This window comes from Protobothrops mucrosquamatus, unplaced genomic scaffold (genome assembly GCF_001527695.2).
Source record: "Protobothrops mucrosquamatus isolate PMUCROS unplaced genomic scaffold, P.Mucros_1.0 scaffold3995, whole genome shotgun sequence".
Taxonomy (NCBI): Eukaryota; Metazoa; Chordata; class Lepidosauria; order Squamata; family Viperidae; genus Protobothrops; species Protobothrops mucrosquamatus.
This window is the reverse complement of record NW_015389933.1, coordinates 29,029-41,132: the sequence shown is the minus strand read 5'-3', so window position 1 is coordinate 41,132 and position 12,104 is coordinate 29,029. Positions and strand designations below refer to the sequence as shown.

Below are 12,104 nucleotides of genomic sequence, written 5' to 3'. Positions count from 1 at the left end.
TGCCCGTTGCTGGTTGGCTAACTAGCAACAGGGTCTTGCCAGCCAATGGAATTGTGTGATTACAAGCCAGGGGAATCCCATAAAAGAGGGCTCCCCTGGCCCAGAGAGCCAGTCCGGATTTACTTTATGCCTTGCCAATAAACCAAGAGCTGACTGTCACTCGACTCGTGTCTTACTGCCTGCGCGATCTAACAATAATGATAATGAAGTTGGAAGGTACCTTGGAGGTCATCTAGTCCAACCCCCTGCTCAGGCAGGAAACCCTATACCATTTCAGACAAATGGCTGTCCAGTCTCTTCTTAAAGACTTCCAGTGTTGGAGCATTCACCACTTCTGGAGGCAGGTTGTTCCACTGGTTAATTGTTCTAACTGTCAGGAAGTTTCTCCTTAGTTCTAGGTTGCTTCTCTCCTTGATTAATTTCCATCTGTTGCTTCTCGTCCTGCCTTCAGGTGCTTTGGACAATGGCTTGACTCCCTCTTCTTTGTGGCAGCCCTGAGATATTGGAACACTGTTATCATGTCCCCCCTCGTCCTTCTCTTCCTTAAACTAGACATACCCAATTCCAGCAACCGTTCCTTGTATGTTTTAGCCTCCAGTCCCCTAATCATCTTTGTTGTTCTTCTCTGTACTCTTTCTAGAGTCTCAACATCTTTTTTACATCGTGGTGACCAAAACTGGATGCAGTATTCCAAGTGTGGCCTTACCAAGGCATTGTAAAGTGGTATTAACACTTCACGTGGTCTTGATTCTATCTCTCTGTTAATGCAGCCCAGCACTGTGTTGGCTTTTTGGGCAGTATGCTCAATAGTCACGTGATCAAAATTCGGACACTTGACAACCGGCATATATTTATGACGGTAGCAGTAATCCCCTTTTCCAACCATCTAACAAGCAAAGCCAATGGGGAAGCCAGATTCACTTAACCACCGTGGTACTAACTTAACAATTGCAGTGATTCACTTAACAAATGTGACAAGAAAAAAGTCATAAAATGGGACAAAAGCCACTTAACAAATTTCTCGCTTGGCAACATAAACTTTGCACTCAATTGCCGTCGTAAGTTGAGGACNGCCCGGCAAGAAGGAAACACAAGAAAGTTTGTAACCCTAGGTGTATCTTTGCAAGCTATTAGGGCATGTTCTGTTCTGCCTGTTATCCCAGCGATTTCATTTTGCTGCCAAAACCTGTCCTGTATCTTCAGGAGGTCTGTCAGTGGGTGCTCAGGGCTGGTTTTTTGGCCTACGTGAATTACCGATTGCAAACGTCTTCGATTGCCCGTCCTTTCTGTAGAGCAAAAATGGAGAGGATCACAGCTCCTTCTAAGAACAGCTTTCTGTCTGGCTAAGCCCTTGATGGAGCCTCTGGGGAAAACACTGGCTTTTTCCCACCCTGCCTCTCTGTGTGTAAAGAAAGCATCCCACCAAAACCGAAGAAGAGCGGCTGGGGGAGTGAACAAAGCCGAGAAGGGGAGGAAGGATATGCTATTCTTGGTACCTTTATGAGAAAGCTTGGTGCAAGACACAACAAGTACATTCCTGCCTAACTCCGCCAGGCTCCCAGGGAACCGGTTGAGGCTGGGCACAAATGACGCCTTTGTCCTCACGGGTCCCAAAAAGCAGGCGGTGCTCTGCTTTTCAGGGCCTCTGAGGGGGGAATCCCTTGGCCTTCAGACCATGACCTCTTGCCCAAAACACAAGACTGAGGCCTTGACCTTGTTTGGCGGTGTAATTACCCAACAGTGAGTTGCTCTCTAAACAGTTTGGTGTTCAGACTCCCTACCTACAGGTGGTCCTTGATTGACAGCCACCATCTAAACCCAACATTTCTGTTTGCTGAGCGAAACAGTTGTTAAGTGACCTTTGTCCCATTTTACAACCTTTCTTGCCACAGTCGTTAAGTGAATCACTGCAGCTGTTCAGTGAGTAACACCGTGGTTAGGTGAATCGGGCTTTCCCATTGTCTTTGCTTGTCAGAAAGTCGCAGATCACATGACCCCGGGGACATGGCAACCATGGTAAATATGAGTCAGTTGCCACGTGTCCGAAATTTGATCATGTGACCATGGAAATTCTGCAATGGTCATAAGTGTGGAAAATGGTCATAAGTCACTTTTTTTCAGTGCCGTTGTACCTTCGAACGGTCACTAAACAAACCGTTGTAAGTTGAGGACTATCTGTATCCCAAAGTCTGAAGAGATTTCTGGTAAACTTGGCAGGACAGCGAGCCTGAATCCTTCCTTCAGGATATCATGGATCCCCAAATTGGTCAGGTTTTAGGCTGCCCTCCCTGCCCCCTCCCCTCATGATTTCTCCTTGGCTTCCTGGCATCTGTCTGAAGCCTCCAAAGTCTGGTGAGGCCTGTTTAGGAATGAAGCCAGGGGCCTGTTTTGCTCTCGTCTCCTCAATGGGGGATTCCTCCGTCTTTCACTCCTTTCAGACAGCCAACGCCGGGCCTGTGCCTGGAGCGGAGCAGACAGACTTTGTGTGCCGTGGAGCAGAAAGAATAGACTGCGACATTCCCGTAGCTTAGAGACCGTTAGTCCCTTTCAAAGTCCCAGCTCCATTTGAATGTAACTCAGCCTCCAGCTCTGCTTTGCCCTCATGGAGAGCGGCGGGTGGGAAGAGCCGGATTATTTTTACTCATCGGCAGTTGAGTTTGCACGGCAGAGTTCTCACGCTGTCCGGACAACGGGGAATTAGGACATTTCGGCCGGACAAGTGGAAAGTTCCTTATTGGAGAAGGAGAGGGAAGAATTGCTTCGGCTCTTCTCTAAATCCTGGTGGCCAGAGGAGCAGACGAAACAACAGGTGAGAGGGCCACGGTGGCCCTCATGAAGTGAGTATGAGAAGATCCTGGAGGGGGAGGCAGCCAGGATGGTAGAAGGACCACACGCTTCTCTGGCTGGCACCATGGGGTAGGCTTATTCCGCCCCACAGTGATTTCCCTCCTGGTCAATTTATTCCCAGGCTAGAAAGAGTAACATTTTAATGCTAACGTGGTTGTTTGGGATGTTTATTTTGCAAAGTGTGTGTATCGGATGAGAATGGCATATTATCTAGAGCTAGATTTTTCCAATGTCATTGTTACAGGGTGGTTCATATGGTGTGAGAAATATAGGCTGAGATCTGTGGCTCACCCAGAAAAAAGGACGACTGATAACTTTTCATCCATGCACAAACTCTCCCATAAGTTCTTACACTGTGTTTCCTTCTCATACCCTTCCTTCCTTCCCTCCCTCCCTTTCTCTGTCTCATCCTTCCTTCCTTCCTTCTTTCCTTCCTTCTCTTTCTTTCTTTCTTTCTTTCTTTCTTTCTTTCTTTCTTTCTTTCTTTCTTTCTTTCTTTCTTTTTTCTTTTTTCTTTTTTCTTTTTTCTTTTTTCTTTTTTCTTTTCTTTTCTTTTCTTACTTCCATCCATCTGCAGTTCTGGACCCTTCTCTTTCTTTTTCCTTTGGCACATAAAATTTATCTTCATTTTTCTCCCTGAGCAGACCTACTGTATATACTAATTTACGGGCACGTCTCTCTAAAGAGTTGAGGTGATCGGCAACTGAAATAAAATCGTTTCAGTTCAGTCTAAATAGATGCGCATTTTAATTTTTCTGAATGAGAAAAAAAACCCCAAACCACATATTCTTTGCTACTTTACTCGTGGTTGCCCTGAAAATCCTACTGTGAGCTTTTTCCATCATGTGCTGCCTCTATGAGCTACTATCCCCCTCCCCCCACCAAATAATACAGAGTATAGGTAACTCAGGGCTGAGCTCCCCCCCCAAATGTGAAGAAGGAAGGAAGGAAATTTTTTAAAAACTCCTAGAAAAAATCTCTCTCTCTCTCTCTCTCTCTCTCTCTCTCTCTCTCTCTCTCTCTCTCTCTCTCTCTTTCTCTCTCTCTCTCTCTCTCTCTCTCTTTTTGCCTTCAGAGGATTTTTTTTTTAGAATTGGCTAAGCACTGGCTGATGATACTGCAAACTGTAGACCAAAATTGAATTTTCCTTTGCAAAACTGAATTCTAATATTTGTATACTACATTTTATTTCCTCCTATTTTGCTAAATGGTAAAAACTAAGAAGAAGATAACCCAAAAAACATTAACAAGAGGAGAAATTTGCATCTTTTCCTCCATTTGGATGTTATGAAACAAAAGCTTATTTTGCTATCTTAGGTGTGCGTAACTTGTGCATAAACTTCACTGAACAGATTGGATCTCTTGAGTAAACACGCTTAGAATTGCTGTTTTAATTTAATAAACACGTCATGTAGTACACCAGGGATGTCAAACTGCCGGCCCAAGGGCCGGATGCGTCATGCCAAAAATGCGCCCACCCCATTGCTAGCAATGGAAAAAAGGTCGCGATACATCGCGACACATCATGTGACGTTGCGAGTTTGATACCTCTGTAGTAAACTCTTATATGCCTTCATAAAGCATAAATGTTGTGCTGTATTTCATGCAGTTAAAAGTTTTAAATGAATTTTTATTTAACAACAAAATGAATACATACTGTATGTGCCGTTCTTCTCTATAATTTTTGCCAGGAAAGGAAAATTTGACCCAAATATTCTAAATTTATGTATTCATCTATTTATGAATTAAAGGTATATGTTGCCCATCTCACTGTCAAGTGACTCTGTATGGCTTAAAAATTTCCTTAATTAGTTTAATTAGTTATTAATTAATAAACTGAATTCCAGCTCTTCCGCCATTATATAAGCCCCTGTCCCTACACCTTTCTTAGATATGGCAGACAGGAAAAGTCAGGATTTTAATTTTCTGCCTTTTTTTTTTTTAAACCTGCAGGTTGAAATGTTGAAATTCTCTGCCATGCCAGTGGTACTGCTCTACTACTTGATTCTCTGGGGTAAGTGTTGACACAGGGCACGTCCTTGTTGATCTGGACTAAATGCTAAAAGCATATATTTTGTGAATGAGCTGTCTTGACATCTGCTTGCTACTTATGCCATAGGTCAGGGCTCTCCAAATTTGGCGGCTTTAAGACTTGTGGACTTCAACTCCCAGAATTCCTCACCCAGAATTCTGGGAATTGAAGTTCACAAGTCTTAAAGTTGCCAAGTTTGGAAACCCCTGCCCTAGGTGGATGCAATTAGTTGGTCGCACACTAAGCTTGTGAATGGGTAAGCTTGCCAAATTTCTCCTAGCTTTGGGGCACACCTGTTGCTTGCCGAAAAGAAGCCATTTGGGACAGGGGTTGTTTGTGTATCTGGAGTGGCAGCAGGGACAAGATGGGAAGCTTGAATCCTTCCTTTTTTGCAGGATTACTGGATTACTGGTCTGTTTAGATTCTGGACAATTTTCCTTTTGCCTGAATTGCACTGGTTGTCAGTCTGCTTCCAGGTACAATTCAAGGTGCCCTGGTTTATCACCTTTAAAGCCCCACACGGTTGGAGCCAGGCTATCTGAAACAATGCCAGTCCCCTATTATATCCACTTGGCCCACCAGGATGGGAAGGAAGGGTATGTTACAGGTCCTATCAATTAGGCATTCTTATCTAGTAGAGCAGGGGTCTTCAAACTTGGCCCTTTTATGACTTGTGGACTTCAACTCCCAGAATTCCTCAGCTAGCATGCCTGGCTGAGGAATTCTGGCAGTTGAAGACCACAAGTCATAAAAGGGCCAAGTTTGAAGACCCCTGTAGTAGAGCCATGAAAAGGGGCCTTCTCAGAAGTGGCCCTTTCTCTATGGAACATCATTCCTCCCAGGGTATGTTTGGCCCCCACCCTATTCCTTTTCTGAAAGGCCCTAAAAATGTGGTTTTCTGAGTGGGTCTGGGAACCACAACTGGAGATGGAGCTGATTAAGTTACTGATCTGATTATGTTGTTGCTGCCATGGGGTGGGGTGGGGGTTGGATTTTCATTATGCATTGTATTTTAAAATATTGTGAGCCAGCCAGAATCATCTCTGTGTGGATTAATAATAAACAAACAAACAAACAAATAAATGCATGGGCCTAGTTCTGTTTTCTGGAAAGTAAATCTAGGGATGCAGTGAAGATTTCATTAGTAAATATACTCAGAATCATTGTTGTAAATTGGAAGAACACACTCTACAATCTTGAGTTCCACTCAATTATGGATCCTTGATTAGTTCTAATGATCAGTATAGATATAGATTAGTTCTATATTTGATATGTATGTAGAAAACTCTAAATCCAGTCTAACTGATTCTAACTAATTCATCTCAATATTGGAAAGAGTCACTATCAGTCAGAATAGATATGAAAAACTGATTTAGCTGATTGCGGCTCAACTCCTGTTAGTGCAGCTCAACTCATGTCATGCTGAATTTCAGATTTAATTAGTTATTAATTAATAAACTGAATTCCAGCTCTTCTGCCATTATATAAGCCTCTGTCCCTAACCCTTTCTTAGATATAGCAGACAGGAAAAGTCAGGATTTTGATTTTCTGCTTCTGAGGATGGATAGTCCCATGCATTGAGGTCTAAGAGTAAAAATGTTGGACTGATACAAAGCCTTGGGCAAATCATCTTCAAATGCACGTATCTGATCCATACATTTCAATGATTATTCGTATGATTTAGCATCGTGTGTACTGTATAATGAATTTGGTGGCATGGATAAGGCGCCAGGCTAGAAACTGGGATGTGGTGAGTTCTAGCCCTGCCTTAGACACAAAGATAGCTTAGTCACTCTCTTCTTCTAGGAAGGAGGAGGCAAGGGCAAACTTCCAAAATCTGACTCAAAGGCAAAAAAAAACAAAATCCCAACCCTGTTGTTGTCATAGTACAAATAAAAATATATGTGCATGCTTGTGCGGTTGTAAAAACAGACGCACACACGTATACCTAAGCCAGAGAGATAAAGGTAGCTTAAGAAGAGGATTTTACTTTGTATAGCCTACTCTACAAATCACAGCGGAACAAAATCCCAGAGCTGGGAACCAGGAAGGGTTAAAAAAAAAAGAGACCTGTATGAAAAGATACACTCTTGATGGCAACATCTTGCTCCACAGAGTGGCTTGCCAAGGTTTCTATGTCGTCCATAGGACAAAGCATTTTCTGTCTGATTGTAACTCATATATCTCTGCCAGTTTTCCGACTCATTCAGTCAGGCCTTGCATGTAATGACACGCCTTGATCATCCTGTGTACCACTCATGCCCTGGGGGCCCATTACTAGTCCAACTAGGTCACAACAAGCATTGGTAGTAGTATAGTCAGGTTCTGAGAGCAGCTGGCACTATGCCACATCTATCTACAGCTGCACAGGAACTCTCAAATGCCGACAGTAAACTCTGGTGGGTCGAGCCTAAAATGTAGCAATAGCAATAGCACTTAGACTTATATACTGCTCTATAGTGCTTTACAGCACTCTCTAAGTGGTTTATATATTGCCCCCAACAATCTGGGTCCTCATTTTACCGACCTCACAAGGATGGAAGGCTGAGTCAACCTTGAGCTGGTCAGGATCGAACTCCTGGCAGTGGGCAGAGTTAGCCTGCGATACTGCATTTTAACCACAGCACCACCACGGCTCAGAGGAGATTGGGCCAAGATCTGGCTAAAAACTCTACCCATCATTCTTGCGATGTGTCCAATATACTCTGCATATTGTTAGAATCATATTTTTAAATAATAATAATAATAATAATAATAATAATAATAATAATAATAATAATAATAATAATAATAATAATAATAATAATAATAATAATAATAATAATAATAATAATAATAATAATAATAATAATAATAATTGTTTCCTAAGTTTTAAGGCAGGATCTTGGGAACTCTGCTGGTAATTCTAATACAATGTTCCTTGATCATTTAATGATTCCCATGTCTCATATTCTAATGCTTTTCTGAGAAAGTATGATGTGGCATTCTGTAACAGCATCCGTCTTTCCCAGAGAGATATATCACAAATTGCTTTCAACAGTGAAGCTTAACCCTCAGATATATAAAGTAAAAAAATAAGGAAGCAATTGAATATGTAAAATGTCTCCCCTCTGAATAATTGCAAGCCATCCAATATATCTAGAATGACATTTTTTTTATTGCCCTTCTGAAATTGACACTGATAGCAATTATTGTTAGCTGGATTTTTATCCTCCAGAAGCTCAACACATTTTAATTTACGATCCCATCCTCCCTCTACATTCTGGACAGAGAGGACCTCTGGTTTGAAAAAGAGGTAAAAGAGGCCATCTGTGTTAAAACTGAACAGTCCTCACTCAACAGAGATGGGGGGAAACAACACCTTCAAAGTGCTAACAACCAGATGATAGCAAGCAATAAGAATCCTTCCATTCCCCATCATTCAGTCAGAACTGAAGATGCTTTTTGGATGAGGAGTGAAACATCAAGAAAAAGCAAAGGAAGTCCAAAGGAAGTGCCTTTTGAAAAAGCACTTTTGGGACAACCATGACCTGGATGGTTGACAATCTCCGTAGACATTCACACAATAATAATTCAGTGAAGTAGGTTGAACGCAGAAATAGTAACTCAGGCAAAGGACCCTACAAACTTCCATAGCTGAGTGAAGACGTAAATGGGATCTTCCTGGTCCTAGCAGAACCCCTTAACACAGTGGTTCTCAACCTGTGGGTCGGGACCCCATTTGGGGTCGATCGACCATTTCATGGGGGTCGCCAAGCAAGGCTGTCCGCCATTTTTTTGTCCGCCATTTTTTTTGTCCGCCATTTTTTCCCCTTTTCCAGCGGGTGCCTTACCTCCCTTGGGCTGGGCCAGCTGGTGGTCGGCCTGCTCCATCTCTGCCGCTTGCCAGCTACGCCTCGGCCGGCGCAGGGGGCGGAACCACGCATGTGCGGCACTCCCGGGCAGGGAAAGTCCTCGACTTACAACCGGTTGGGTAGTCCTCGACTTACGACCGGTTTAGTCCTCGACTTACGATCGGTTTAGTCCTCGACTTATGACCAGTTTAGTCCTCGACTTACGACCGGTTGGAGTCGCGGCATTAAAAAGGTTGAGAACCACTGCCTTAACATTACACTACACTTTGTTGAATTTTCTCCCCATCTTTCTCAAGAATGCAAAGATGGATGGATGCAAAGAAACCTTGCCTCTATTTGAGATCCATGGAAAGGCATTCCTTAACAGGTGTGGCTTCCAAGCATTTTGGCCTCCTACTTTCTTAGAAATCACCTCTCCTGAATGCCCAGGTGTGGCCCTTTGGAATGCGTGAGGTTTGTCTCTGGCTGGGCAGACACATTGTGTGAGTTAATGATTGGCAAAGATTTAGAGGTGGGAGGTTAGCTATTAATAAAAAAAAAGCAGAAGGCAAAGAACAGGTTGAGTTGTGAAGCTGGAGATGGAGCACTAAGCTCTAAACAGCTGGTGGAAGGAGGCCCATGAGCATGGGCGACACTCCGACACCCCTATGACCTACTTTCCTTGTACTAAATTCCCATGTGAAAATTCAAGCAGCAATCACAACGTGACTCGGAATTGTTCATCCCACCTTTGTGATAGGAAATAATACTGGAAACCTCCCTAGTCTCTCTGCCTGGATCAGAAATGGATGGCATTATAAATAATGTGTTATCAAACTCCTCCTGCACATAACAGTACGGTACTGATCTGCTCGGGCTTCCTCCTTCCAACTGACAGGATTGACAGGAACCGAGGCAGGCTTGGACCTCCTCTCCCAAGGCAGACATCATTTGTGCCTGAGAGTTGCAGTCTTGAATATGTGACGGTCCCTTTTTCAGGTCCTCTTGGTAAGCTGGAGAGTCACAAGAGGAGAAGGATTATTATTATTATTATTATTATTATTATTATTATTATTATTATTTGCTTCTAAAGGAGTTCTTGAGTGAGTAAAAAAGAGACTGCACCAAAGCTTGTTTTTATGTTCGGAGAACAACATTCATATTTTCATTGTTGCAGATAGATAGTTGAGTGGCATGCGGGTTTAGTGGTGAAGATGCTTGTTTCCCACTTGGAAGGTTGAAAGTTCAATCCTAGATAAGAGGCAGATATTTCTCTCCTAGGGCGCAAAGAGAAAATATCTGCTGTGAACTCCGCATAGGCATCAGGAAGGGCATCTGGTCAGTAAATGCTCAGCTTCGTTCAGTCACCCTGACTTTACGCTGAATTAAGGGATTACAGGATCATAAAAAGGGAGTTCATTGTTGCAGAGAGATGAAAACACAAGAGGCTCTGTATTTCAGAGATATTTTATTAGTTTGCATTGATCCCGACATATGAGCATCTTGGAGATAAACTGAGAGCTACACTAAAACTTTTCCTCACTTCCTCATCTTTCACAAGCATAACTTCCAATCGTCCTTACTGAATCCATCTCAAAGTGTAATGTCTAAAACTGGGTGTAGCACTTGATGTGGGATTTTGATCAATTCAAAATAAAGCAGAGTGATTGCTTCCTATAGAAATGGTATTTTTATTGGTGAAGATTAAAATTTCCCTTCTTCACAGCCCCATTACTCATATTCAGTTTGCAATCAGCTATTCCAATTGTATTGTTCTTCCCAAGTTAAATATCCCCCATTTTATACCTGGCCCTTTGACTTCTATCATGTAAATGAGAAACTTTGCATTTGTCTCTGTTGCAGTTCATTATATTTTCAGCAATTTTCTCTAACCTATCAAGATCATTTTGAATTCCAATTTTGTGTTATGTAAAATTTAATAATCATTCTCTATCTGTCCTCATTCAATCCATTAATAAAAAAAATATTAAAAAATATGGGAACCTTTGGGCACTCCATCAACAATTCACTGTTGATAAAGCGCTAATGAGCCCTCCTCAAATATGATATTCAAATAAGCTCTCTGCCTACCTGATTTGCAGGCCATTCGGTTCATTCCGCAATTAGCTTGCTAATCAGGCTGACAGTGCTTTACAAAACCCTTTGCTGAAATCAAGATAATCTATGCATGCATCTTTCCCATAGTTTATAAATTGGAACTAGCTGGTTTAAAAAAAAATAGTTAAGAGTGTAGCAAGGCTTCCTGAGACATAATAATAATAATAATAATAATAATAATAATAATAATATAATAATAATAATAATAATAATAATAATAATAATAATAATAATAATAATAGTAGTAGTAGTAGTAGTAGTAGTAGTAATAGTAGTAGTAGTAGTAATAAAGTTGGAAGGGACCTTGGAGGTCATCGAGTCCAACCCCCTCAGGCAGGAAACCCTACACCATTTTGGACAAATGGCTGTCCAGTCTCTCCTGTATCCTAAGCCTGTCTTCTGGAGCGTTGGCTATTCCTGCCAGCTTGGTGTCATTCGCAAATTTGATGAGTTCCCCATCTATCCCCTCATCCAAATCGTTGATGACTTCTGGGCTGACTTCTGGTAATTGCCACATTGTTTTCAGAGTGCTTAAAAATCTGGTCTAGAATTTTCTGAGGTTGTCTGATCTACAATTCCACGGATTTCCCTTTTCTCCCTTATTTCTTTTTTTTCCTGATTTTTGAAGTAGGGATGAAATGACCCTTTCACCAGTTCTTGTTGTTTAATATCCTAAGCTTTAATTCATCTGATCCTGGGATTTAAATTCATCCAAAATAGGTAGATACTTCAAGATGATGTTTACATTTCTATCCTACCCCTTTCCCCTAGTGTTCACAATTGCTTGGTGGAACATAGATGCTCTTGTTGGAGAAAACTCAGACCAATAGGAGTAGCTATGCTTTTGCTCTGTTAACTATTAACATTTTACTATCTTCACATAGCAGTTGGTAAATTGAATCTTTTCATTTAATACATTTAAAGATTTTTTTTAAAGAATTCTTCATTAAACTCAGCTTACTCTGACTTGTAACCCTTTTTATTACCATCTTTATAACTGCAGCCTATTGAAATGTATCCTTTTTTATTTCTCTTTCAACAGTTTGATTTTTGCTTTATTCTGTCTTCAGAACTTCAAACATGGGTTTGTCAAAAATAGATCATGCCAGACAAATCTTATTGCATTCTTTGACCAAGTGACAAAATTAGTGGATGAGAGGAATGCTGTGGATATAATTTACTTGGACTTCAGTAAGGCATTTGATAAAGTACATCACAACCTACTACTTGACAAGATAGAAAAATGTGGGGTAGACAGCATCACCACCAGATGG

General features: G+C 41.7%; 1 protein-coding gene across 1 annotated transcript in view; it reads left to right on the top strand.

The window, feature by feature from the left end:
* Positions 1-4,821: 4,821 nt before the first annotated feature.
* The window catches only part of LOC107298460 (laminin subunit beta-1-like), a gene marked incomplete at its 3' end in the record, with an annotated part of 36,246 nt that continues 28,963 nt past the window's right edge, over positions 4,822-12,104 (top strand). Inside the window, exon 1 of the mRNA XM_029286529.1 lies at positions 4,822-4,861. Within this exon, the coding sequence (XP_029142362.1) occupies positions 4,825-4,861 (37 nt within the window). The remainder of the gene's footprint in view (positions 4,862-12,104) is intronic.